We start from the raw sequence: 23,412 nt of genomic DNA on the forward strand, positions 1-23,412 counted from the left end.
TGGTATAGGCGCTTTTAAATTCATGTAATTTTTATCATTTTTAGCTCTTTGATCCTGAAGACTTGCTTATGAAGACCAATATTAAAAAAAAAAATTGTTAGATGGTTTATTTAGAAATATTTACATGTGGATTACTTTTTTTTTCTGAAAAGAAGAAAAAAATTCAAGAGTTGAGGGAAGAAAATTGATGAGCATCCATAGAGAAGATGAGTGGGTTAACAAGGGCTAGTTTGATTCAGCTTATTCTCAACGCCCGCTTATCCAGTTTATTCTTAGGTACGTTTATATGATCTCAACTTATTTAATCGTTAAGTTTGAGTATGTTTGATTCAGCATCAATGTACCGACCCCATTAGTAAAAAGGGATTCAAATGGTGGGGAGGAAGCTTCACATCCCCTCAACCAAAGATGAGGTTCTAAATCTATGCGACTACTGCCCATTTGGTAAGTAACATAAAGTCTCTTTTAGTCAAACAAAAGAAATGAAACATAATGTATTGGACTTGGTTTATTCTGATATGTGTGGTCATTTTAAGGATGATTCATTTGGTAGAAATTGATATTTTCTAATATTTATTGATGATGCATATAGAAATATGTGGACTTTTATAAGAACGAAAGACCATGCATTTAAATACTTTCAAGAATTCCATGTCATGATAGAAAGAGAGGTAGACAATAAGCTGAAATGTTTTCGCTCTAATAATGGAGAGAGTATACTTCCAAGGAGTTTAAAGCATATTGTGTAAAATATGAATTTGACATGAGAAGACAGTGTCTAGAACTCCACATCACATTGGTATGGCTAAGAGATTGAATCGCACCATTGTAGAAAAGGTGATATGCATGTTGAAGATGACAAAGTTACCAAAACAGTTTTGGGGAGAAGAAGTTGGCACAACTTGCTATCTTATAAACAAGTCACCCTATATTTTTTTGAAGTTTGAAATACCAAAAAGAGTATGGTCAAAGATGAATATTTCATACTCGCATCTAAGGGTGGTTGGATGTAAAGCATATATTCTAAAGGAACAAAGATCCAAGTTGGATGATAAAGTAATTTCATGTATTTTCCTTGGATATGGAAATGAGGAATTTATGTACAGATTATGGGACCTAGAAAAGAAGACAATTCTTAGGTGTAAAGATGTTGTGTTCTCCGAGGGTCAAAACAGAATAAATCTAGAAATCAACGAGAAGTTAGAGAGAATTGATGAGTCCAAAGAATTCATACCAAGATGTACGAAGACGGAGGTGCAACCTCAACGTAATCATGTTAAAGAGATAGTTGAAGAATCTCAATCAAATCAAGTTGAAGTGATTGCTGATGAAAATAGAGAGGAAGATACTTAGGCTAATCAAGAGGAAAAAGAGAATTTCAAGGTTGATATAGAGGAATTCAAAGTTGTTGAGTATTCAAAAGCTGAAGCTGAAGGAAATAAAGACAATGATCTCGAAATTCAAGTGAAGAACAACTAGGTGAAGAGCCAAAAATCCTGAAAAATAATTCTTTCTATCAAATTTGAATGGGTTAATATAAATAAAGAAATCAAAATGAGAATAGATAGTATTCATCTCCTCTTCAGTTCATTCCCCTTTCATTGCAAGAGGAAGAGAAAGAGGAAGGAGAAGAGGAAAGACAAGAAAGAGGAAGACAACCTGTTGAAACATCAGGTTGGACAGGTTGGTATGGAAATAAAAATCCTGAATGGGATAATTAGGATTTGATATAGTTTGTAATCTCTGTTTCTTGTATGTTTGATTGCTACTAATCAGGTTCTTTATGGTCGTTTGATTGTCATATTTTAATCATAGCTAGAATTTGTCTAGCTTTGATTCTTGACCCTCTCACTTTTGGGATTTTAATGAACTCTTTTTAACTGTTTTCTCCTAAAAAAACTCAATGGCTAATTTTTTATTATCATAGAGTATATGTACCTGTTGTAGTTGAGATGAGATATTGAAATCACAAGCAGGACGCAAATGTACCGATTCTATTAGATATAACTCATGGTACTTAGAAAAATAAAATCTCTCATATTGGTTGAGGTATTGAAATATCCATTTATCTTTTTGTAGAAACTTAAGTGTACTGATTTTGCTAGATATACCCTAGGTGCCAAAAATATTAACTCACAGTAGTTGAGATATTGAAATCACAACTTGTTGTTGACCTATACTTTTTCTAAATTAGAAAAAAATAAGAACACGAGTATACAAATTTTATGAGATACACCCCGAGTCTAGTAAAGATCTCTCTAAAGTCAAGAGTTACAAGACATTCTCTAAAATATGAAATGAAATGGAGATGAGACGACCTTTGATGAAAGTGACCCAAGATGGAGGCCTATGATGAAATATCAAAGTAGTTAATGCTCGACCAAACTCCTTTGAGAGAATTAAAGTCTAAACAATCGTTTATACATGGGATCGAGTTCATGATCAGTGAATTTTATGAAGAAAAAACAAAAGAAAAGTCGATTTCTTTTGAGACAATCCAAAGAACGGTGATCAAAGCTTAATTCTAAAATATTTCAGATACAAATGATTGTGTTGATTTGTCTAAAAAGGAGAAACTCATAAGGCTTCATTCTAACTCCCGACAAAAAGAAAACGAAAAAATACACACAAGTCTCCTATGTCAATACTAGGGGCATTTTTTCGAATAAATGGAGAGATAAAAAACCTATGTCATGGACTATGGGCATTTTGTTGGAAAAGTGCATCGCTAAATAAAATGAGATCTTTATGTCAACAGTACAGGTTTTTTTTAAATGAATACAAAAAAATGAAGTATACGTTGATTATTTTTGGACTACGCAACTTTTAAAAAAAAAGCAACAACAAGACACCCATGTCAACACTATGAATATTTTCAAAAATAAAATAATGAAAATGGAAAAAAAAAATGAATTATAAGTTGATTGTCTTTAGACTACGCAACTTCTAAGAAAAGAGATGGTTGAATTGAAGTACTTATGTATTTTCATAAATTGTGAAAAAGGGAAGTATATGAATGACGCAATTCTATCACCTTTAAAGGTGATGGTAATTCAGAATTGTGATCAAAATCAAATATATATCAAAGAAAAGAAAGATGTCTGTGAATGACAAAATTTAATTACCTAAAAGTGATGATGATTCTGAATTATGATCAACATCAGATAGTTGTCAAAAAAAAAAGGATGTCTTTGAATAATGCAATTATATCACATAAAGGTGATGATGATTCAGAATTGTGATCAACATCATATAGATGTAAAAGAAAAAGAAGGATGTCTATGAGTAAAGTAATTTTATAACCCAAAGGTGATAGTGATTCAGAATTGTGATCAACAATAAATAAATGTCAGATAAAAGAAAGATGTTTATGAATGACACAATTATATCATCTAAACGTGATGGTGATTTAGAAGTGTGATCAACATTATATGGATGTCAAAGATGAGAAGGATGTCTATGAATGACGCAATTCTATCAACTAAAGGGGTGGTGATTTAGAATTGTGATCAACATCGAATAAATACTAAATAAAATAATGATATCTATGAATGATGCAATTCTAACACCTAAAAGTGATGGTAATTCAGAATTGTGATCAACATTAGATGGATGTCAAAGAAAAGAAAGATGTTTATGAATGACACAATTCTAACACATAAAGGTGATGGAGATTCAAAATTGTGATCAACATAATATAGGAATCAAAGAAAAAAATGAGAATATCTACAAGTGACACAAATCAAAATACTTAAAGGTGAATTTGATTTAAGAGTTGAGATCGACAATGTATTATTGTAAGCACTAAAAAACTACACACCTAATTTATAAAATTAAAATATTTATTTTGATTTAATTTTTAATAAATAAAATGAAATAATTAATCCTAAGGCCAAAACCTAATTTAAAAAATTAATTAGATTAATTATTTTGATAATTAAAGCATATGATCAAAACAAAAAATATAATTATTTGGGATAAATGTTGTACTCATTTTATCTTAAAATAGTTTTTAAAAAATCAAGGGATTAAAATAAATAATTTAGGATGAAATGAGGTACCCATTTAATCACCCAAAATTATTTATTTAACCCAAAAATATACAAAAATAAAATAAATAAATTGGCAAAATATTTGTCATATTTATTTTAATATTTTGTGTATTTAAAAAGATCAAAATAAAAGCCATAAAGGTGAAAGAAAATGAATTAAAAACAAACCCTTAAGATTTAATTAAAAATAATAATTTTTAATCCGGTATAGCTGAAATCCGGAAAGAAACCTACAACCAAAACCGCGTCCATCGGATATGCGCTGAATTTTCATCCAACGCCCCAAACGCTCTTGTGTAGCCCGTTGTAGCCAAAGGAGCACGCAACCGAGAAGCACCAAATCGGATGATGCCCATTAGATAGAACGCTAACGGAGATCCCGATCGTTGATGGAATACATAGAATGCCAACGACGCGTTCCGCATTCTCCAAACAGCCTTAAAACGTTGTTGTTTTGGCCCCCACCGTCTTCTTTGTTGCGATCGCCGAAGGGATAGACATGAAGTCCTATCTTTGATTTTTTTAAAGATGAAACCCTCTCTACAATACACTTTGTGGTTGATTCAAAAGCTGAAATGATCACCCTACTTTAATGATAATTTCTACTAAATCAATAGGGGTGAATTATCCCTATTCTGGAAAATATGATGAAGGATAACCAAAATACCATAATTGGATTTTGGTTGATTTAATCTACTTGAGTCATCCAACCGACTTTAAGAGGCTATAAACAAATTTGAAGCCAATAGATCTACCCTCAAGCTTCAAATCAAAAGAAATTTGAAATCCGTCATTAAAGCTTCAAGCTTTTAGATTTTTCGAAATCTTTGCATAATGATTTAAAACTTGGATCCAGGCATCCTAAAATCTTCCTTAAGGTCTAAGGAGTGTTCTCCAATCCTTAGTATGCTTCCAATCATCCTTTAATTCATCTAGTTTGAAATTAAAAAATTTATATTTCAGTTTTCATAAGTTTTTATACTCTCTAGTTGTTGAATTTTCTGATTGGAATTCAATCCTAGGATCATTTCCAATATTTTTATTTAGGTTTGAATCAATCAATTAACCTTAAACAGAAACACCCAAATTTGAATTTTAAAAATCCAAAAACTGGGTTTGTTGTTCTTGGGCTAATCATCAAGAATAACTGCCAGAAAGCATCCCAACATGTTTTTTAATGATGTTGGGCAACTGCTTGGATCATGTTTGATCTATCTCGATAATGTTTGATCAAAATCAAAATTTTCAAAATAAATGAAATTTTTATTTCTTAAATTAGTCCAAACGAACATTCAGTATTCTTGTTTTGGTATCAATCAAGTATATAAAGTATAAGGAAGCTATTTGTAAGCTCCTTTTACTTCAAAACAACTTTAAAACCAAAAACTCAATTTTTGGTTATAAACTGTTTTAGACAATTGATCATCACTCATTTCGGTTGATACCTTGGGGTGATGTTTTAAATGTTCATGGAAGCTTTGTGAAGCTACCCAGACCCTTGGATCAAATAATCTAAGCCTCCAAAAAAATTACAAAACCTGCAATTTTGATGTTTTTAAGAACCGAGAGTTCTGACCGGTGTTCTTCATTGAGGACCGAGAGGTCCGACCGATGTTCTTCATCAAGGACCGAGAGGTCCGACCGATGTTTTTCAGCTAAGACCGATGATTTTTACATTCGACTAAGAGGTCATACCTAGGAACAAGAACTCCCGAACATATGACCGATGACTTCCATCCATGATTGAGAAGTCCGACCGAGAGGTCAAACATAGGATCATGGAATCTCGACCCCGGCCGAGAATTCTCAAACCTAGGACCGATAAAGTTAGCTTAGGGCTAACCCAGGACTAGTGGTTTTTACACTCGACCGATAATCCCAGCCAAGGTCTGAGAGTCCTTACACATCGACTGAGGATCCCGAACCTTGACCGATGAAAAGGAACCCAAGGCTTAGGACACCGGTCCTAAGGCCTATTTGGTTCTCATTTTCAAAATCTATTTTTTTTGTTATTTTGGAATCTCAAATTATTTTCTAAAATTCTCAAAAAATTAGAAAATAATTTTAAAATATTTTCAGGTACTTTCCTCCCTAAGTTATAATCAACAACATTAAAATAATTGATTTTACAATTCTTTAAATAACGCACAAACCTTATGCAAGCTTAGGACCGGAAGAATAATTGGTTAAAATAAAACGTTATACAATTAATTTTCAAAAGTCAAATTTATAAGTAGAGACCGTTTTTAAAAAGGGTACAGAGGATGAAGCGCGAAAGTTTTCTCCTGAGTATCACCAAACTACAAACTAAAAGAAACTCTAGTCCATACGTTTGTACACATATGCCATTTTTATAGATTTAAAAAAATCAATTGGCAACTTTATTTTAAAATAAATAATCTTCTTTAAATTAATTATATTTTTAATTAATTTAAACAACGAATTTCTAAAAGATCAAATTGTTATTTGATTAAACATAAATTCCTGGATTATTCAAATTTGAATAAAACTTAATTATTTTCATAATTAAGTTTAAAAGATATCAAGAATTATCAAAATATTTTAAAATAATGTTTTATTAAAAACAGATTTCTTACACGCAAATCGAAGTTGAAATTCTTAAACCATGAGCTTTTCCACGAAAATTGAAAGATTTTTCTAAGGGTTACAATTATACTTTTAGATAAGAGTGGGTAAAATTGAAACCTCAAGTATGTAAAGATTCCAATTCTAAAACTTTTCTTCTGATCACTTGCATGTATTTTTAATTCTAACACCGAAAGATGATGGTAGTTTAGAGTTGTGATGAGAAATAGATGAATTCTCTTTAAGAAAGGTCATATGGAGTAAACAAAATGATCATTAGATTTAGGCATGGCAAAATGGAATTGACGGTTTGGGGACCCGAAGGAACCGAACCGATCAGTTCGGGTAATTTCTTTGATTTTCGGTTCTGGAGAGAAATCGGGGCAGAACCGATCGGTTCGGGTACCCAATGAATAAACTGAGTCCAGAACCGAACCAAAAATTAATTTACAGATCTACTTCCCTTTTCTACATTTTGGCTGTCTCCTCTGGTTTCCTCTGTCCTCCGCCCAAAGAACTCGTTTGGTATTCTGGTTCCCTTCGTTTGCTGCCCAAAGAATCAATCTGGTAAGTATGGTTCCCTCCTCCGTCCAAGATAACTCTATTCAGGATTCCGACGACGACTATACATTGAAAACTCTATAACTATCTCTAATCCTGAAACCCATTTTAGGCCTCCGACGACGACTATAGCTATCTGGGTTTCAAGCCTCCGACGACAACTATAACTATCTCTAATCCAAGTAAGTGCTTGTATGAACCAATAATATTTAAATGCAGGCATGATTGAATCTTGATTTCAAATAAGCTGCTGAATTGAAAGTGTCTAGTAGGTTTAAGTGATATCATAAGTCTTCAACTTGAAAATCACATTTCTCTTTGGTTTATTAAGAACATGTGACTCTTCTTTGTTTGAGTTTTGTTATGATATTTGGTTGATGTTATGAGATAAATATTCTGGTAGTTTGTGATTAATCAAGGTCAGAGTTAAAAAAGAAGAGGTAATCACTTGCTGAAATTCATTTTTGGCTTTCTGTTGAAAAATCATGTTAGTTTGATAAGAAATCTGAGATTCCATGTTTGGATTTGATGTACTGTTGGAATGGTGTTTGGCATTGTGTAGTGGATTAGGATTTCAGACTGCATTTGTATTATGTATATCCCTAAACTTACAACATGATAATGCTTTAATTATATATCATATGATGATTTGGTTTGGGATGATTGAAATATACAATTTTTTCTGAAATTCTAGTTGTTCAGGTTTAGTGACCTTAGTTTTGTTGTTTTTGTCTATGCTCAAATGTATTAGATATGTTTCAGATAAGGGTAGATAAGGTCTGAAAGTGTCTAGTGGGTTTAAGTGATATCATAAGTCTCCAACCTGAAAATCACATTTCTCTTTGGTTTATTAAAAACATGTGACTTTTCTTTGTTTGAGTTATGTTGTGATGTTTGGTTGATGTTAGGAGATAAATATTCTGGTAGTTTGTGATTAATCAAGGTCAGAGTTAAAAAAGAAGAGGTAATCACTTGCTGAAAATTGTTTTTGGTTTTCTGCTGAAAAATCATGTTAGCTCGATAAGAAATTTGAGATCTCATGTTTGGATTTGATGTACTGTTGGAATGGTGTTTGGCATTGTGTAGTGGATTAGAATTTCAGGCTGCATTTTGTATTATATCTATCCCTATTTCAAACTTGCAACATGATAATGCTTTAATTATATATCATATGATGATTTGGTTTGAGATGATTGAAATATACTATTTTTTCTAAAATTCTAGCTGTGCGGGTTTTGTGACCTTAGTTTTGTTATTTTTGGCTATGCTCAAATGTATTAGATATGTTTCAGATAAGGGTAGATAAGGTCTGAAAGTGTCTAGTGGGTTTAAGTGATATCATAAGTCTCCAACTTGAAAATCACATTTCTCTTTGGTTTATTAAGAACATGTGACTCTTCTTTGTTTGAGTTTTGTTGTGATGTTTGGTTGATGTTAGGAGATAAATATTCTGGTAAATATAATAAGGTGTCTCCTCCCCCTGTATCTACTAGTTGATCTTTAGACTTATCCTCTTTTTCAGAAACTAATCTTATTTGGCTTCTGATTTTCCACAAAATATGTTTAGTCACCTCAAACAATCTCATATGATAAATTGTGTTAGATAACAACCTAAATTTCTAGTATTTTAAGTGGATATATATTAGGAAATTAGTATTATTTTTTTGAATAATTAGAGTTATGATCAAGATTGTCCACTTGACGTATTTACTATTTAATTTGTTTTAGTCAAATAAGTCAAACCAAAGAAACAATAAGGGCAGCCACTACGGAAGAGTTCTTAGATTGTTTTGATAACACAACAGAATCTGTTAGGGAACACTTGAATCGTGTTGAAAATGAAAGAGAAGAGATTAGTGAAAATTCTACTCCAAAAAAATATAGAAGTACAATTTTGGAGCATTTCACTAAGGAGAGTATTGAAGGGATTCCTAAAGCCAAATGTAATTATTGTGGTAAATATTTGGGTGGTTCTTCGATCAATGGAACTTCTCTTCTGTTTAAACATCATGGAAGATGCAAGAAAGTGCAAAACATAGATTTGTTGAAGGAAAAACAAGCTGTTGAGGCTGATTCATTTACTGATAAAGATTTTGAAGACATGTTGCAATGATGATCCTTTTCCATGACTATCCACTTTCTATGGTAGAACACATCAAGTTTAGAGATTTACTTGAATATGTTCGTCAAAAACCAATGCTCTTTCCCTCAAGAAACACCACAAAAAAGACGTGTTAAAGATTTATGAGGTTGAAAAGGCTAGAGTGAAGCTTTTGCTAGAAAGAAATGAATCAAGAATCGCTATCACCACTGACATGTGGACTTGCACATACCAACGGAAAGGGTATATGGTTGTGACATCACATTTTATCGACAATAAATGGGTGTTGCAAAGTTTTTTATTGAGATTTATCTACGTACCATGTCCTCATAAAAGTGAAAAACATTGGCCAATGTGTTAACGAATACATTGTTGGAATAGAATTTGGACTAGAAATTGTCAACCATCACCGTTGACAATTGCTCTACAAATGATGTAATGGTTCAAGATGTGGTGCGTAGGTTGCACAAAAGTCATTTATTATCTAACGGTGAATATGTTCATATGCGTTGTTGTGCACACATATTGAATTTGATTGTGAAAGATGGGTTAGATGTGATTAAGTCGTCAATTGAGAAAGTTTGTGATATTGTTGTGTATTGGTTGGCTTCGCCTAGAAGGATAGAGGAATTTGAAGATAATGCAAGGACACTTGGAATTCACATGGGTAATAAATTGTCTCTTGATTTTCCAACTCGATGGAATTCAACTTTTTCATGCTAAGAACTGCTTTGCAATTCAAGTTGGTTTTTTGTCGATGCTCTCTTCGGGATAGACAATACAAACAGGAGCCAAACGATAATGAATGAGATCTTGCCCAAGAAGTATGTGAAAGACTTGAACTATTTTTCAATGCGACTGATCTATTTTCTTCAACAAAATATCCTACGTTGAATATATGTTTTGCTAAAATATGTGAGATTAAACTGACTTTCGCTACTTGGATAGAGTCTCCCATTGAAAAGATTCAAGATATGACAATTTTAATGATGTCAAAGTTTGACAAATATTGGTTAGATACACATATCTTGATGGATGTTGCTTGTATTCTGGATCTGAAGTGCGTCAAAAGTTTTATTATTTGTTGAAGAAATACACAAATGATATTTCCAATGCCCCACTGACCACGAGTGACATAAATATTCTCCGGTCAATGAGTACTATCTATCCTGCAGACTTTACTAGATTTTGTGAGAGCGACGAATATATGAGCACACAAATGAAATCTGAGCTAGATATGTATTTGGAGGAAAAATTGCTCCCAACAACCATGAATATTGTTGTTCTCGTTTATTAGAATAATAACTTTAAATATCCTACGTTACGATCAATTGCAAGAGATTTGTTGATGATTTCAGTGTCAACAGTTGCTTCAGAGTCTGCGTTTAATACAAGTGGTAGAAATTGTTGGTCCTCATCGGAGTAGGCTTAATGTGGAGATAGTGGAGGCTCTTATGTGTGCAAAAAGTTGGTTATCAAGTATTGTTAATAATATTTTGAAAAACAATAAAGTTCTTATTCTCTTTTTTCTTATTGTTATTCAATTTTTTTATTAATAATGTGTAGGTGAACCTCCAAATGAAACATCGTTCATGGACATAGATAAAGATTTGAACCTAGATTGCGATAAAGATTTAGGTATAATTTTATCATTTGCGATCATAATTTATAAATGTTTTTAGCTAATTATTTTTGAATATTTACAAATGTAAATGATGTTGAGGAGTGGATTGTAGAATGAAGATTTCAAGAATTGGATATATTTTTGAGAAAATGTATTTTGAATTTGATATATTTTGGAGATCTTTTATTTTGTTTGGGTTATATCTAGTATTTTGAATTTGATATATTTTGGAGATCTATTATTTTGTTTGAGTTAGATCTAGTATTTTGAATTTAATATATTTTGGAGATCTATATTTTATTTGGGTTAGATCTAATATTTTGTTTGCTAAAATTTATTTTTGATCAATTGGTGTGAAAAAAAGGACTTAAATTGTTTGCTATATTACTATATTAGATAGATATGTAATTTTGTGCCAAAATAGTGGAAACATATATATTTTTTATGTTATTGCTGGACTTTTCTAAAAAAAATTATAAAAAAATAGATTCTATAAGTGTTAAGCAACTAGTTTATATATTATGTATTGAAATTATGAATTCTAGTTGACTAGAAGTAATAGATATAAATATAACATTTATTAGTTTTTTTTTTTTAAATTTGTGTATAGGATTGTTTAAAATTAATTTTTGTTTATCTTATTTTAAAAGGGGTAAAAAGAAAACTATAAAATGTGAAAATCAATATTATGTTATTAATTGGATAAAAAAAAACTAGATATATTAAAAAAAAGTATAAAAAAAATTATGAATTTTTAATCTAAAATCGGGTCCGGATCGGGTCGGGTACCCATCGGGTCAGAACTGTTCATGTTCGGGTCAAACATGGACTTGATTTTTTGGGTCAACTTCGGGTCTGGTTCGGGTCGGGTACCCCGAGAATTGGAAATTTGCCATCCCTAATTGGATTACGCTAGTCTTCAAATTGCTCGACCACTAGATGGAATCATGTACGTGTTTATTAAATTCGAATTCGCCTAATGTTGTCTAATTAGCAACTAAATAAAAAAACCTTTGACAATGAGCAGTTTCAGGTTTTATCTTTCTATCATTTACCAATAAAATCCGAATAAAAGTTATAAATTGTAGGGCTAAAAGTATAATGACTATCTCTCAAACTTGATATGCGGTTTACAAAATCCTAATGATTTTTTTCGAACTTCAACTAAGAGAGGGCATTCTGTAATCACTCATTTTTTACACCCTCCAAATTTATAACTTTTAAAAATTCCAAATCTATTTTAAAAATATATTCTCTGGAATATTTAAACGGGCTCATTGCACGGAATTAAAATAATTATAAAAAAATGTGGTATTAATCAAATTTCAAATTAATTATATTCCGGACTAATTCTAAATAAATAAAATAATGATAGTAATAAATGATAATAATAATAATAATATAGATAAATAAATAAATAAATGATAATAAATATATATACTAATAAAATCCAAAATAAAAATATATAATAATTATTATTATAATAATAATAATAAATAAAAAAATAAAAAGGATAAAAGTAATGATATATATTAACGTGTTTTCTTTTGAAAAAAGGTTAAAATCAAATAAGGTCTTAGCTAATTTAGTCTTAAAAAGATGGTAAGGCATCGTGACATGTACGATCAATGAAGCCAGGCCCAAAGTTCAACAACCAAACAAGCCCAGGAAGTTGATTTAAGTAAGCTCTAGCAAATAAAATTGGTCCAGATCATAAATTGGTTTTCGGCGGCAAAAGTAGTTACAGGCAGCTTTGGGTTTTAAAAAACATAGGAAATGATTTTGATAACCGCTGGGACTAAAGAGATTTTAATTTGATTTACTGGCCCAAAGAATAGGCCTGGGTGCTTTGCCATTTTGGGGGGAGAGAGCAGAACTTGAGAACCAACCGTCGTCGTCGATCCATCATTGTTGAACCAGCTTTGTCGGAGAAGTTCGAAGTTCATTGTCTGAGTCCAAACTAAATTTTCTGATTGATTAGGAGCTATCTTCAATCTACTATAGGTCCGTTTATAAATTTCAGAGAATATATATTTTTTGAAGGGAAATTTGAACAAATGACCCTAACAAAAGCCTTAAATGCGCTGGTGACCCGCGCATAATTTAATTGCGCTGGTGACTACTTTCTATTTTTTGACGAAAATACTCTCTTCGCGTAACGCGATGGGGAGGATCGTCATGCGATTGGAAAATATTCATTATATAAATATTCAAAAAAAAAATCATTTTGTTATTTTCTTTTCTTTCTCTTCTCTCTTTACTTCGCGTTCTTTCTCTCTCTCGCGACGACGACGGAACCCTAAACAAACACATCATACAGATCGACGAACAAAACTCGTTATAATATCATGTGTTCATCTTATTGTTCATTATACAAATCGATTTATGTTCTTATTTCTATTATGTTCATCTTCAAACCCTTAACCATGAGGTTGTTCATCTTGTCGATGATGATATATTGCCGATGATGCTCTAAATCGGTTCCATTTCAGAGAAGATTTGTTTGATTCTCGCGATAGGCCAAGATTTCTTATTTTTTTTATAGTTAATCATGACTTCATTTGGCGAAGGGACTGAAGGAGGAGAATAAAGATGAAGCGAAGGGACTGAAGGAGGATGAGGAGAAGGAGGAAGAGGTGATGGAGGATGAGGTGAAGGAGAATGAGGTGATGGAGGATGATGATAAGGAGAATGAGGATGAGGTGAAGGAGGATGAGGTGAAGGAGGATGAGGTGATGGAGGATGATGATAAGGAGATGGAGGATGAGGTGAATGAGGATGAGGTGAAGGAGGATGAGGATGAGGATGAGGAGAAGGAGGATGAGGTGATGGAGGATGAGGTGAAGGTGAAGGAGGATGAGGAGAAGGAGAAGGAATGTGAGGTGAAGGCGAAGGAGGATGAGGTGAAAGAGGATGAGGAGAATGTGAAGGAGGAGCAAAGGCTAAAGAAGATGAGAATGAAAGATATGAAAAATCAAAGGTCAAGAACAAGGCAAATAAAATCAGAAAACAAGGAAACTACCTCCAACTTATTTCAGTTTCTGAATGTCTTCTACAAAGAGAAATAACTGAAACTGCAAGTTGTTAAAGATTAAAATTATAACTTAATAATTATGATGTATGTTGTACCTTTACATAATTTGTAATAAAAAAATGTTCTTATTTGAAACGACTTATGAAAGTCCAATAGTGTGTGAAATTCATACACTACAAGAAAAGATGTCAAATAAATGCATACAAACATTTTGTTGATTGGAGAATTTTAAGGCAGCCCAATTAACCCTAAGGACACAGTTTTTACACAAGGTATGACCACACCATAAGACATAAGGTCAAAATTATACGCTTTATATACTATGAAAGACGCATAGGCGTATTATGTAATATACGTACATTAAAATAAACATATTACATAATCGCATGGTCACTCGCTTTGTGAGTCACTTTTGGAGGAGTCTTTGGCGTTTGGTTAATACTCAGCTGAATTTTAGCAGTGCCTATCACCCGCAAACTGATGGCCAAACTGAAGTTGTTAATAGGTCTTTGGGGAACCTTCTGCGTAGTTTAGTTGGGGATCATCCTAAGGCTTGGGATCTGAAGCTGCCTCAGGCCGAGTTTGCTCACAATCATGCTGTTAATCGCTCCACTGGTTTCAGTCATTTCCATGTGATTTACGGGCTGTCTCCGCGTGCTCCTCTTGATTTGTTAGCGTTGCCCAGCAAGGTGCGTCCTCATTCCACTGCTACGGATTTTGTTGGTCAGTTGGCTCAGGTTCATCAGACCACTCATGACCGCTTGGTTGCTGCTACTGCCAAGTACAAGGAGAAGGCTGATTCGAGAAGGCGTGCTGTTGATTTTGAAGTTGGTGACTTTGTGTGGGCTATTCTGACTAAGGATCGTTTTCCAGCTCATGAATATAGCAAGCTTGCTGCTAAAAAGATTGGTCCTATTGAGATTGTGGAGAAGATCAACCCCAATGCTTAACGTTTATGCCTTCCCAGCCATGTGCGTTCCTCTGATGTGTTCAATGTGAAGCATCTTGTTCCTTTTGTGGGTGAGTCTTCTTCTGATGAGGATGATGCGGTTCCAGATTCGAGGACGAATCTTTTCTACCCTAGGGGGAATGATGCGGTGCGAGTCGAAGAGGCGTTTATGCGAAAGTTGCAGCATCCGAAAATATCTCGCAAGTGTCAGATTTAGAAGATTGCCTAGTGTTTTTCGGGCGGAAACGTGGTGCTGTGAAGAAGTCATGGCTTTGCCATGAGGTATGATGGTTTAAGGCCATCTGACGACGTTTAGGGGCTCACAATCGCATTTTTATTAGTTTCGGGTGTTTTTTTGCAATTTATTAAAAGTTGTTTATTTCTTTTGCAAGCTAGGGTTTGAGTATTTAAAGAATCTTAAAACACTTTATTATGGGAAGATTATTAATCAGAAAACGAGGTTTCCTCAATATCTATCAATTTTCGGTATTCGTAAGAATCAACGAATCTTGATAAAGGTTCATCCTAGCCACGCACGCTGCATCACTTTACATAATTTGTAATAAAAAAAATGTTCTTATTTGAAACAACTTATGAAAGTCCAATAGTGTGTGAAATTCATACACTACAAGAAAAGATGTCAAATAATGCATACAAACATTTTGTTGATTGGAGAATTTTAAGGCAGCCCAATTAACCCTAAGGACACAGTTTTTACACAAGGTATGACCACACCATAAGACATAAGGTCAAAATTAGACGCTTTATATACTCTGAAAGACGCATAGGCGTATTATGTAATATACGTACATTGAAATAAACATATTACATAATGCGTGTATATGTAATATGCGTCTTTCAATGTACGCATATTACATATTACGCGTAAGTGTAATTTGTGTAAATGCAGTCACATGGGCAAAACAAACATTTTGCAGGGTGAAAAGACCCTTTTTGCAAGGTTTATCAGGCGTGTTCTATTTTCGGAATTACACCCATTATCGGAACCATTTGGTCATATTTCCCTTAAAATTATCCTCTTTAATTTTGGTTAGTAAACTGGAGGTTTAAAATATGTTCAAAATTGATGGATAAAATATAAAAAAAAAAATATATTAAAAAAAGTTTAAGGAATTGTGGGGATGAGAATAAGATTATTTATGAATTTTCTAGTAAAATTAATTTGTCGTTGTCATTCTTCTAAACTCTACAATACAATTGGCGAACTAGTCTAGTCTTTCCTCGGAGCTCCAAAACACTCATCATTATTTAAGGTGAAGAAGAGAGAGAGAAAAGAGATGAAAGAGTTGTAAGTAAATATGATTAAAATATTACACGTTAGTTCAATAATCTCTCTTGACATATTACTCGTAGTTTTTTTATGGGCGCGACTTCTCTCTCTCTTGGTGGGTCTTTCCCTCGTGTCCTCCTAGATCTCGAACAGATTAGGCAAATGTATCGTACTCTGGATCAGCTGATGCACTTGACCATAATTGATGATTTGGAGATCCCATTGCAGCTTGGTCGCATCGCGAAATCAGGTCAATGTCTTTCATCCACTCATTACTGATACTTTCTTATCACTTCAACCTCGTTTCTGTCTCATAATCTCAAGTTAAGTGGCTCTTTTTTTGTCTGTCTACTATTCATTGAATTGAATTGAATGAATGATAGAATTTTCTGTCCTTTTCCTGCTTTACGGGATTTACATTTTTTGAATCATTTTTTGAAACAAATCTGCATGTGCTCATAGAAAGGAGGTATCCACCAATGCCGTAATGTGTAGTTCTACATTTCTCCATCAACATCCTTCTCAAGATCTAAAATCTAAAATCCTTGGGGTTCAATAGGTTATATCATTGAAATTGAGGATTTCCTTGAAATACCACCAAATTTCATGATTCCTCGGTCAAGATCTTGACAAGGCGACTTTTCAGTATATAATGATTTTTCTTTCATTTTGTTTTAGGGTTTACATTTTCCCACCACTCTTTGAGAAGAGAATTCAGTTCAAACGTTAAAGTTAGTTCTTGGATGAAAGAAATAGATTGGAGAGTTAAAATCCTGTTAGGTGAGGCCATTGACCTAGATAGTTAAGCTGGAAACCGTCTTTAATGAAATTGTAAGGGGTTTTACTGAAAAATAATTTTGCACAACTTATCAAAGAGGCATATACATCTACTGTTTATGGTGAAGAAGAGACAAACAAATATCTCAAAAGAAACAAGGGAAGTCTTGTTAATAGCCATATAGCCTCCGAATCCAGAAATTCAAATCGAAATGCTCACCTAATCACTAATTAATACCACTATGTAATCTGTATGCATTTCTTTCTCCAACAATGAGACCAATTTTTTATTTTATTTTTTTGTAATATATGCTCTTTGAGAACTTTTCTGAATCTTATCATAACACTTCCACTTTATCCTCTCATTGCAGCTTGAGGTATATCACTTGTGTGCTTGGAAGGATCCTGTAACTTTTCAATTGATAAATTCACTGTCAGGTTCAAACTAGAAAGTGAACAATTTTGATTAGTTGAAACTGTCATGCTTTAATTCCACATGAAGACAGCTAAAGGATGGCGACAAAACATGAAAGATGTGCAGTTCTTGCCTACATCTCGTCACCGTGGTCCCTTAAAGAGGCCAACATGGATAATTGTTCTGATATCATTGGTTTGCATGTTCTTAGTCTTTGCTTACATTTATCCACCCCACAATCCCGCTGCTTGCTATTTGTTTTCTTCTACTGGCTGCAAGGGATTTTCAAATTGGCTTCCACTTGGTCCTGCAAGAGAATTCAGTGATGATGAGATAGCTTCTCGTGTGGTAATAAAAGATATATTAAGTACACCAATAGTTAGGTCTATGAACCCCAAGATTGCTTTCCTCTTTTTGACTCCTGGTGCATTGCCCTTTGAAAAGCTATGGGACAAATTCTTTCAGGCAAGTTCATTTGTTGATTAACTTATGAAGTTAAGTTTTACAATGGTTGCTCAGATTTCAGCTTTCTTCTTCTTTGACAAGAATAAATAGCCCTTAGAACTTGTTTGATGCAGGATTATTTTTAAGTAATTTGACTTTTTAGGAAAAAACCTTGTTTCAAATAAAAATTAAATTATTTGAAGTTATTCGAGTTAAACGACTAAAATATCATTTGTATTAAATTATGAAACAAATAAATAGTGTTAATTTGGAAGTTTGGTTCATGATTTAATTGATGAATTGATTGGTAACAAAGACAAACAATGTATGAAACATCTATTAGCCACACTTTGGGCTCGTTTGATAAAGTGGTTATTGGGGGTTTTCTTGTTTTTTTCCTAAAAATTCATGTTTGATTAAATTTGATAAAAACCAATTTTTTATAGTTAAAAGTAAAAAATATCATTTAATTTTTAAAGATAAATTAGTTTTATATAATTAAGTAAAGAGTAATTATGGTATTTAAATATATAAAATGAGTGATTAGATGGTTGATATGATGGTTGAGTTTTTGGATAAAACCAGAAAAAAACCCCATAACCACTACATCAAACGAGCCCTTAGGCCTGACTTGATATGGGTTATTTGAGATGAATTTCAAATAACCCAGTGTTTAATCAAAATCTAATCAATAATCACATAGTTTAAATTATCAAATAAAATGCTGTATATTTTTCTTTTTCTTTTCAAATTATCTTTTGACTAAATAACCTGATTTTTAATCAACTACATCAATCAAGTTTTGAATTAATCACTTTGGTTATTCAAATAATCTTAGATCAATTATGAAGGAAGAATATCAATATTTTATCATTCCATTTTCTGCATTTGCCTCAATTATGAAGGAAGAATATCACTTCTTGTTGTCAATTCCTGGTGGTCATGATGTTTTAATTGTTTTATAGGGGCATGAAGGCAGATTCTCTGTCTTTGTGCATGCATCTAATGCTAAGCCAGTTCATTCTAGCCGTTATTTTGCCAACAGAGAGATCCGCAGTGATGAGGTATGTTAATCTACTTGAGATCGATATTAATAATCTATTCATGTCACTTATTTGCTATCATTTTGGGAGCTAACATCCTTTTTTTCTTACTCAGTATGTCTAGTTTTCTAAAAGATGTTAAGACTAGTACACAGAGCTTTTAAGTTACCTCTTCTGTCACCCTGGTTGCCTTTCAGACTAAGTATCATAACTTTAACTCTTTAAAGCATAATTAGCAACTAAATCCATATCATATATGTTCCTGAAAGATCTAGAGTGATTTATCATTAGGGCATGCTTTTGTTTTGAAGGAATTTAGTGAGGGGGATTTGTTGTATTGCTTGATGGTACATAATAATATTTATTCCTTAAATAAGAACACAATATGCATTTCTAGTTTTATACTTACACTAGTTGTCATCCCGTCATATTATATACTGATATGTTCATTTTCATGTTTACTCTAAATTTCTTTATCCATAAAACTTATATTGATTCAAGTCAAATGCACTGAACTGTCATATTTTCTGCATTTCTGAACTAGAAATGTAGTTTTACCCATGACTTCTGTAATTGAATATTTCCATGTATCATTTTGTTCCAAGGTTTTGTATTTCCTACGATAATCCCCTATTTGTTTGATGTGTAGGTAGTATGGGGAAGGATCTCAATGGTTGATGCAGAAAGACGCCTTCTTGCAAATGGTCTCAAAGATCCTGACAACCAACATTTTGTTTTGCTTTCTGATAGGTAGCTGCAGGACAACGAATTTTCCCATTATTAATGCTCTTTCCTTTGATAATTTTTTGTCCAAATGATTAACCTTTTAACTTACCAACTTTTTTATTGCAGTTGTGTACCAATACGTGATTTCGATTTTGTTTACAGCTATCTGATGTACACGAAAGTCAGTTTTATTGACTGGTATGCATTATTTTCATTTCGTGGTGATGCATAATGATTTTGTGGAAGGCTGATGGACATACTCATTTCCAATAATTGAATAAATTTGATATGGTTAATTGAACTGATCTTTTAGATGCTTGACTGTTTTTTTTCCTGATATATTGGGAATTCTTTGGGTAATGATGCATTCTTCTTATGATTTCAGCTTTGAGGATCCTGGCGTGCATGGAAGTGGCAGATATTCAGAGCATATGTTGCCTGAAGTTGATAAAAGAGATTTTCGGAAGGGTGCACAGGTATATAAGTCTGCATTTCTAATATAATTTATTTTTGAAAAAAGGTTAATTTTCTGTAGTCTGTCAATTAATAATTTTAGAGAAAATACATAATATGTTTTTCAATTTTTTAACAAATTTGATATATGCCTTTAATTAAATCTATATTGAGATAAAGAAATCCCAACATATTCGAGTGGGAGAAGTTTGATTAGGAAGATGTCAAGATTCGGGTTTAGGTGTAGTGTATATGTTATTGATCAAAGATAATCAAGAACAGATATCATCCCCAAGATCTTTGTGGAAGCAATGAAAAACTCTTACATTAAACATAATGCTTTTAATAGTAAATGAAAATATATCAATTTGTAAGAAAGTGCATGACTCTGTTGATGTCTTTTCTCTTTTCAATAAATGGTAGTTCATTCATGGGTACATAATATGTGAGATATGGATACATGCAAATGTTAACCTTATAAAACCAATTTCCCAATCAATGCTATAACCACATTCTTGCAATGTTTCCCTCCATTGGATCATATATATTAATTAATCACTGGATTTTTATAATTGAATTTATTCAGTGGTTCACAATGAAGCGGCAGCATGCAGTTATTATAATGGCTGACAGTTTATATTATTCAAAATTTCGGGATTACTGCAAGGTTGGTTTCAATATATCTTTGACATGTTTGTTTTCTACCGAAAAAAATACATTTATAGATTTTCTATGCAGCCGGGGATGGTAGATGGTCGCAACTGCTATTCTGATGAACATTACCTGCCAACCTTTTTTAATGTGAGAATATATTTTTTCTCCTTTTCATTCTCCGGTTCTCTATCTTAACACTCGCAAAAGCAAATTTATATCGTTCTGTATGTTTTTTTTGCTCTTTTACTTTAGATGCTTGATCCAGATGGCATAGCTAATCGGTCAGTAACAAACGTAGATTGGTCAGAAGGGAAATGGCATCCAAAATCATATAGGGCACAAGATGTTACTCACGAGCTTCTGAAAAATATGACTGTATGGCTCTTCACAATCACTTGTAATAAATAGGACTTTGTTTCTAATTTTGGCTGATGATTCGTGGTTATTTTCAAATAACAATATATTTTTGTTGATGATTTAATTGATGTGATTAATAGATTGTTATCTGATATTGAGTTATTTGAAATTTATCTCAAATAACCCACAAATCTTAGATTGAAATTAATCTAGAAAAAAAAAGATGTGTAGTTGGACTGATAACTAATACTTTCCATTGTATTTTTGTATGCATTGCAGTCAATTGACATGAGTGAGCATGTAACTAGTGAAGAAAAGGTATGAATTCTCTTCTTTACTGCCTTTAAAGTTTAAACCATTTTTTTTATTGTGCTGGATTCCGGGAAATTAGTTTTTTTTTTTTTTTTTTTTTATTAATTTATTGCAGAAGCAACACCTGAATTCACCTTGCATTTGGAACGGAATTCAGCGGCCATGTTACCTATTTGCGAGGAAATTTTTACCCGAAACATTGGACAACTTGATGATTCTTTTCTCAAATTACACATACACAATTTGAGGATAGCAATATCTTTGATTTTTAATTCTTTGTTCATTCGATCGATAGATCAATCTGATTCGATCACGTTGCTTGTGTAGTAGCTTAAGGTGTAGCGGAAGTGAAAACGAATGAAGGCCCCCCCCACCCAAGAATCTGCTAACATTATTTAGATGTAAGTGATGTCTATTGGTGAGTTGAGATTCAACCATGAATTCCTTGCTTAAACATTGCTTTTTCTTTTCATTTTCCTTAGGTTGGTTTTTTCAGTTTATATTTATTTGACTTCTTCTGGCTAGTTTTGGCCTATTTATGTTTTTTTAGATTTTTATTTTTATTTTTGCTGGTTATAATTGCAAATGCAGTTGATATTATTCATTTATACAATTGTTTTTTCCTTACCAAGTTTAATGGACAAACTGGCCACGAAATAATGGAAGTGTAGAAAAGGTGATGGTTAGAAACAGTTTTAATTGAATCGTTATGCTCCAATTTACTGCATGAAAATTTTGTGTATATATATATATTCAACAATTGACTGAGGAAGTCTTATTTTGATGTTTGAATTCTGATCCAATGTTCAAGTTAGAGAAAAATAAAAGGAATAAAACTTATTTTTACAATGAAGTACAACAATTCTTAGTTCTTTGACATTGTACTTTAAATTTGGCAACGTTGTCCATTAATATGTACAAGTTGCTCGCCATTATAAATGAGGTCGTTTGATTTTTTATTTTTATATATTTACATTATAAATGAGGTTGTTTGATTTTTTATTTTTATATATTTATACTTGTAAGATGACTTTAAGATTCAAGATTAAAAATGCTTTACTCAATTTAAATAATATAATGATACAAAATTAACGATGCAAAATTATCACGATTAAACACAATCAGTTTTCGAGAAACCAATTAAAATGTTTAATATTAAACTAAGAATACTTGATTAATTTGAATTGTATAACATTTTAAATTACAAAATTAATATTAGTACACTAATTTTTTACCTTTTAAATTATAATTTTTAACTAGGGTGTTTGTTAAAAGTTAAATAAATCGTGGAGAGAGAAAACCATTGAGACCATTATATATAGCATACCCAAAACAAGCAAAAGAGGACACCAAGAAGGCAACTCAGATCTTCTGCTACCGATTTCCGTGTTCCCTGTGGCGGACCAATCAGATTGCAGCATTATTATTTTAATAATAAATCAATCTGGGTAGAGACGGAGGGAGGGAGAATCCGGAATCCGGGTTTCGGCCCGGGTTCACACTAGACGCCGTTAACGACAGCGCCTGTTAACGCCAGGAAATTATATAATATTCATATGATACCCAAATAACATATCTTCGCTCACGGCACCGTGTCAGAGGGAAGGGTGAGATGCGATGGGAGCGAAGATCTACACGCCCGTTGCCCTGACCCTCATGTAAACCCCCCATACCCACCCATGAGAAGACCGCTTGCCTTCCATGAAAATACAATTACCCGTCTATATAAAAACCAAATTGACAGGGATTTTATGTTTACGTTTATTAAATATTAATTTAATTTATTAAAAAACACATGCAGCGATATAATATTCGCTTCAAGTAATTCATTCATTTTTTTTTCTAGGAATTTTATTTAATTTTTTATTTCATTTTTTCGGCTTGGAGACCCTCAGAAGCGAAGATATATTTGTTTCAATTAATTTTAATAAAAACCTCATGTAAACTCCACAACCCACCCATGAGAAGACCGCCTGCCTGCCATGGAAAGACACTTACCCGTCTATGTGAAGACCAAAATGACATGGATTTTA

At 32.6% G+C, this 23,412-nt stretch overlaps 2 protein-coding genes across 2 annotated transcripts; both read left to right on the forward strand.

The window, feature by feature from the left end:
- The first annotated feature begins 9,738 nt into the window (after positions 1-9,738).
- Positions 9,739-13,992, forward strand: LOC124915733 (myb-like protein X). Its single transcript, XM_047456496.1, has 4 exons — positions 9,739-9,967; positions 10,867-10,938; positions 11,321-11,328; positions 13,495-13,992. Exons 1-4 carry the CDS (start codon positions 9,739-9,741, stop codon positions 13,990-13,992), a joined length of 807 nt encoding a protein of 268 aa, XP_047312452.1.
- Positions 13,993-16,183: 2,191 nt separating this feature from the next.
- LOC124915321 (glycosyltransferase BC10-like) lies at positions 16,184-22,157 on the forward strand. The gene is made up of 11 exons (XM_047456015.1): positions 16,184-16,448; positions 17,347-17,855; positions 18,800-18,898; positions 19,527-19,627; positions 19,730-19,801; positions 19,989-20,079; positions 20,643-20,723; positions 20,795-20,857; positions 20,963-21,085; positions 21,347-21,385; positions 21,495-22,157. Exons 2-11 carry the CDS (start codon positions 17,472-17,474, stop codon positions 21,624-21,626), a joined length of 1,185 nt encoding a protein of 394 aa, XP_047311971.1. The 5' UTR covers positions 16,184-16,448; positions 17,347-17,471; the 3' UTR covers positions 21,627-22,157.
- Positions 22,158-23,412: the final 1,255 nt, after the last annotated feature.

Source organism: Impatiens glandulifera, chromosome 9, assembly GCF_907164915.1.
Source record: "Impatiens glandulifera chromosome 9, dImpGla2.1, whole genome shotgun sequence".
Classification (NCBI taxonomy): domain Eukaryota; kingdom Viridiplantae; phylum Streptophyta; class Magnoliopsida; order Ericales; family Balsaminaceae; genus Impatiens; species Impatiens glandulifera.

Bases quoted from the DNA above. Each gene is read 5' to 3' on its own strand.
- LOC124915733 (XM_047456496.1), top strand. From the start codon at position 9,739: ATGGTTCAAGATGTGGTGCGTAGGTTGCACAAAAGTCATTTATTATCT. The intron at 9,968-10,866 runs GTAATAAATTGT...AATAATGTGTAG, and splicing joins GACACTTGGAATTCACATGG to GTGAACCTCCAAATGAAACA.
- LOC124915321 (XM_047456015.1), top strand. From the start codon at position 17,472: ATGAAGACAGCTAAAGGATGGCGACAAAACATGAAAGATGTGCAGTTC. The intron at 17,856-18,799 runs GCAAGTTCATTT...ATTGTTTTATAG, and splicing joins TATGGGACAAATTCTTTCAG to GGGCATGAAGGCAGATTCTC. The intron at 18,899-19,526 runs GTATGTTAATCT...TTTGATGTGTAG, and splicing joins GAGAGATCCGCAGTGATGAG to GTAGTATGGGGAAGGATCTC.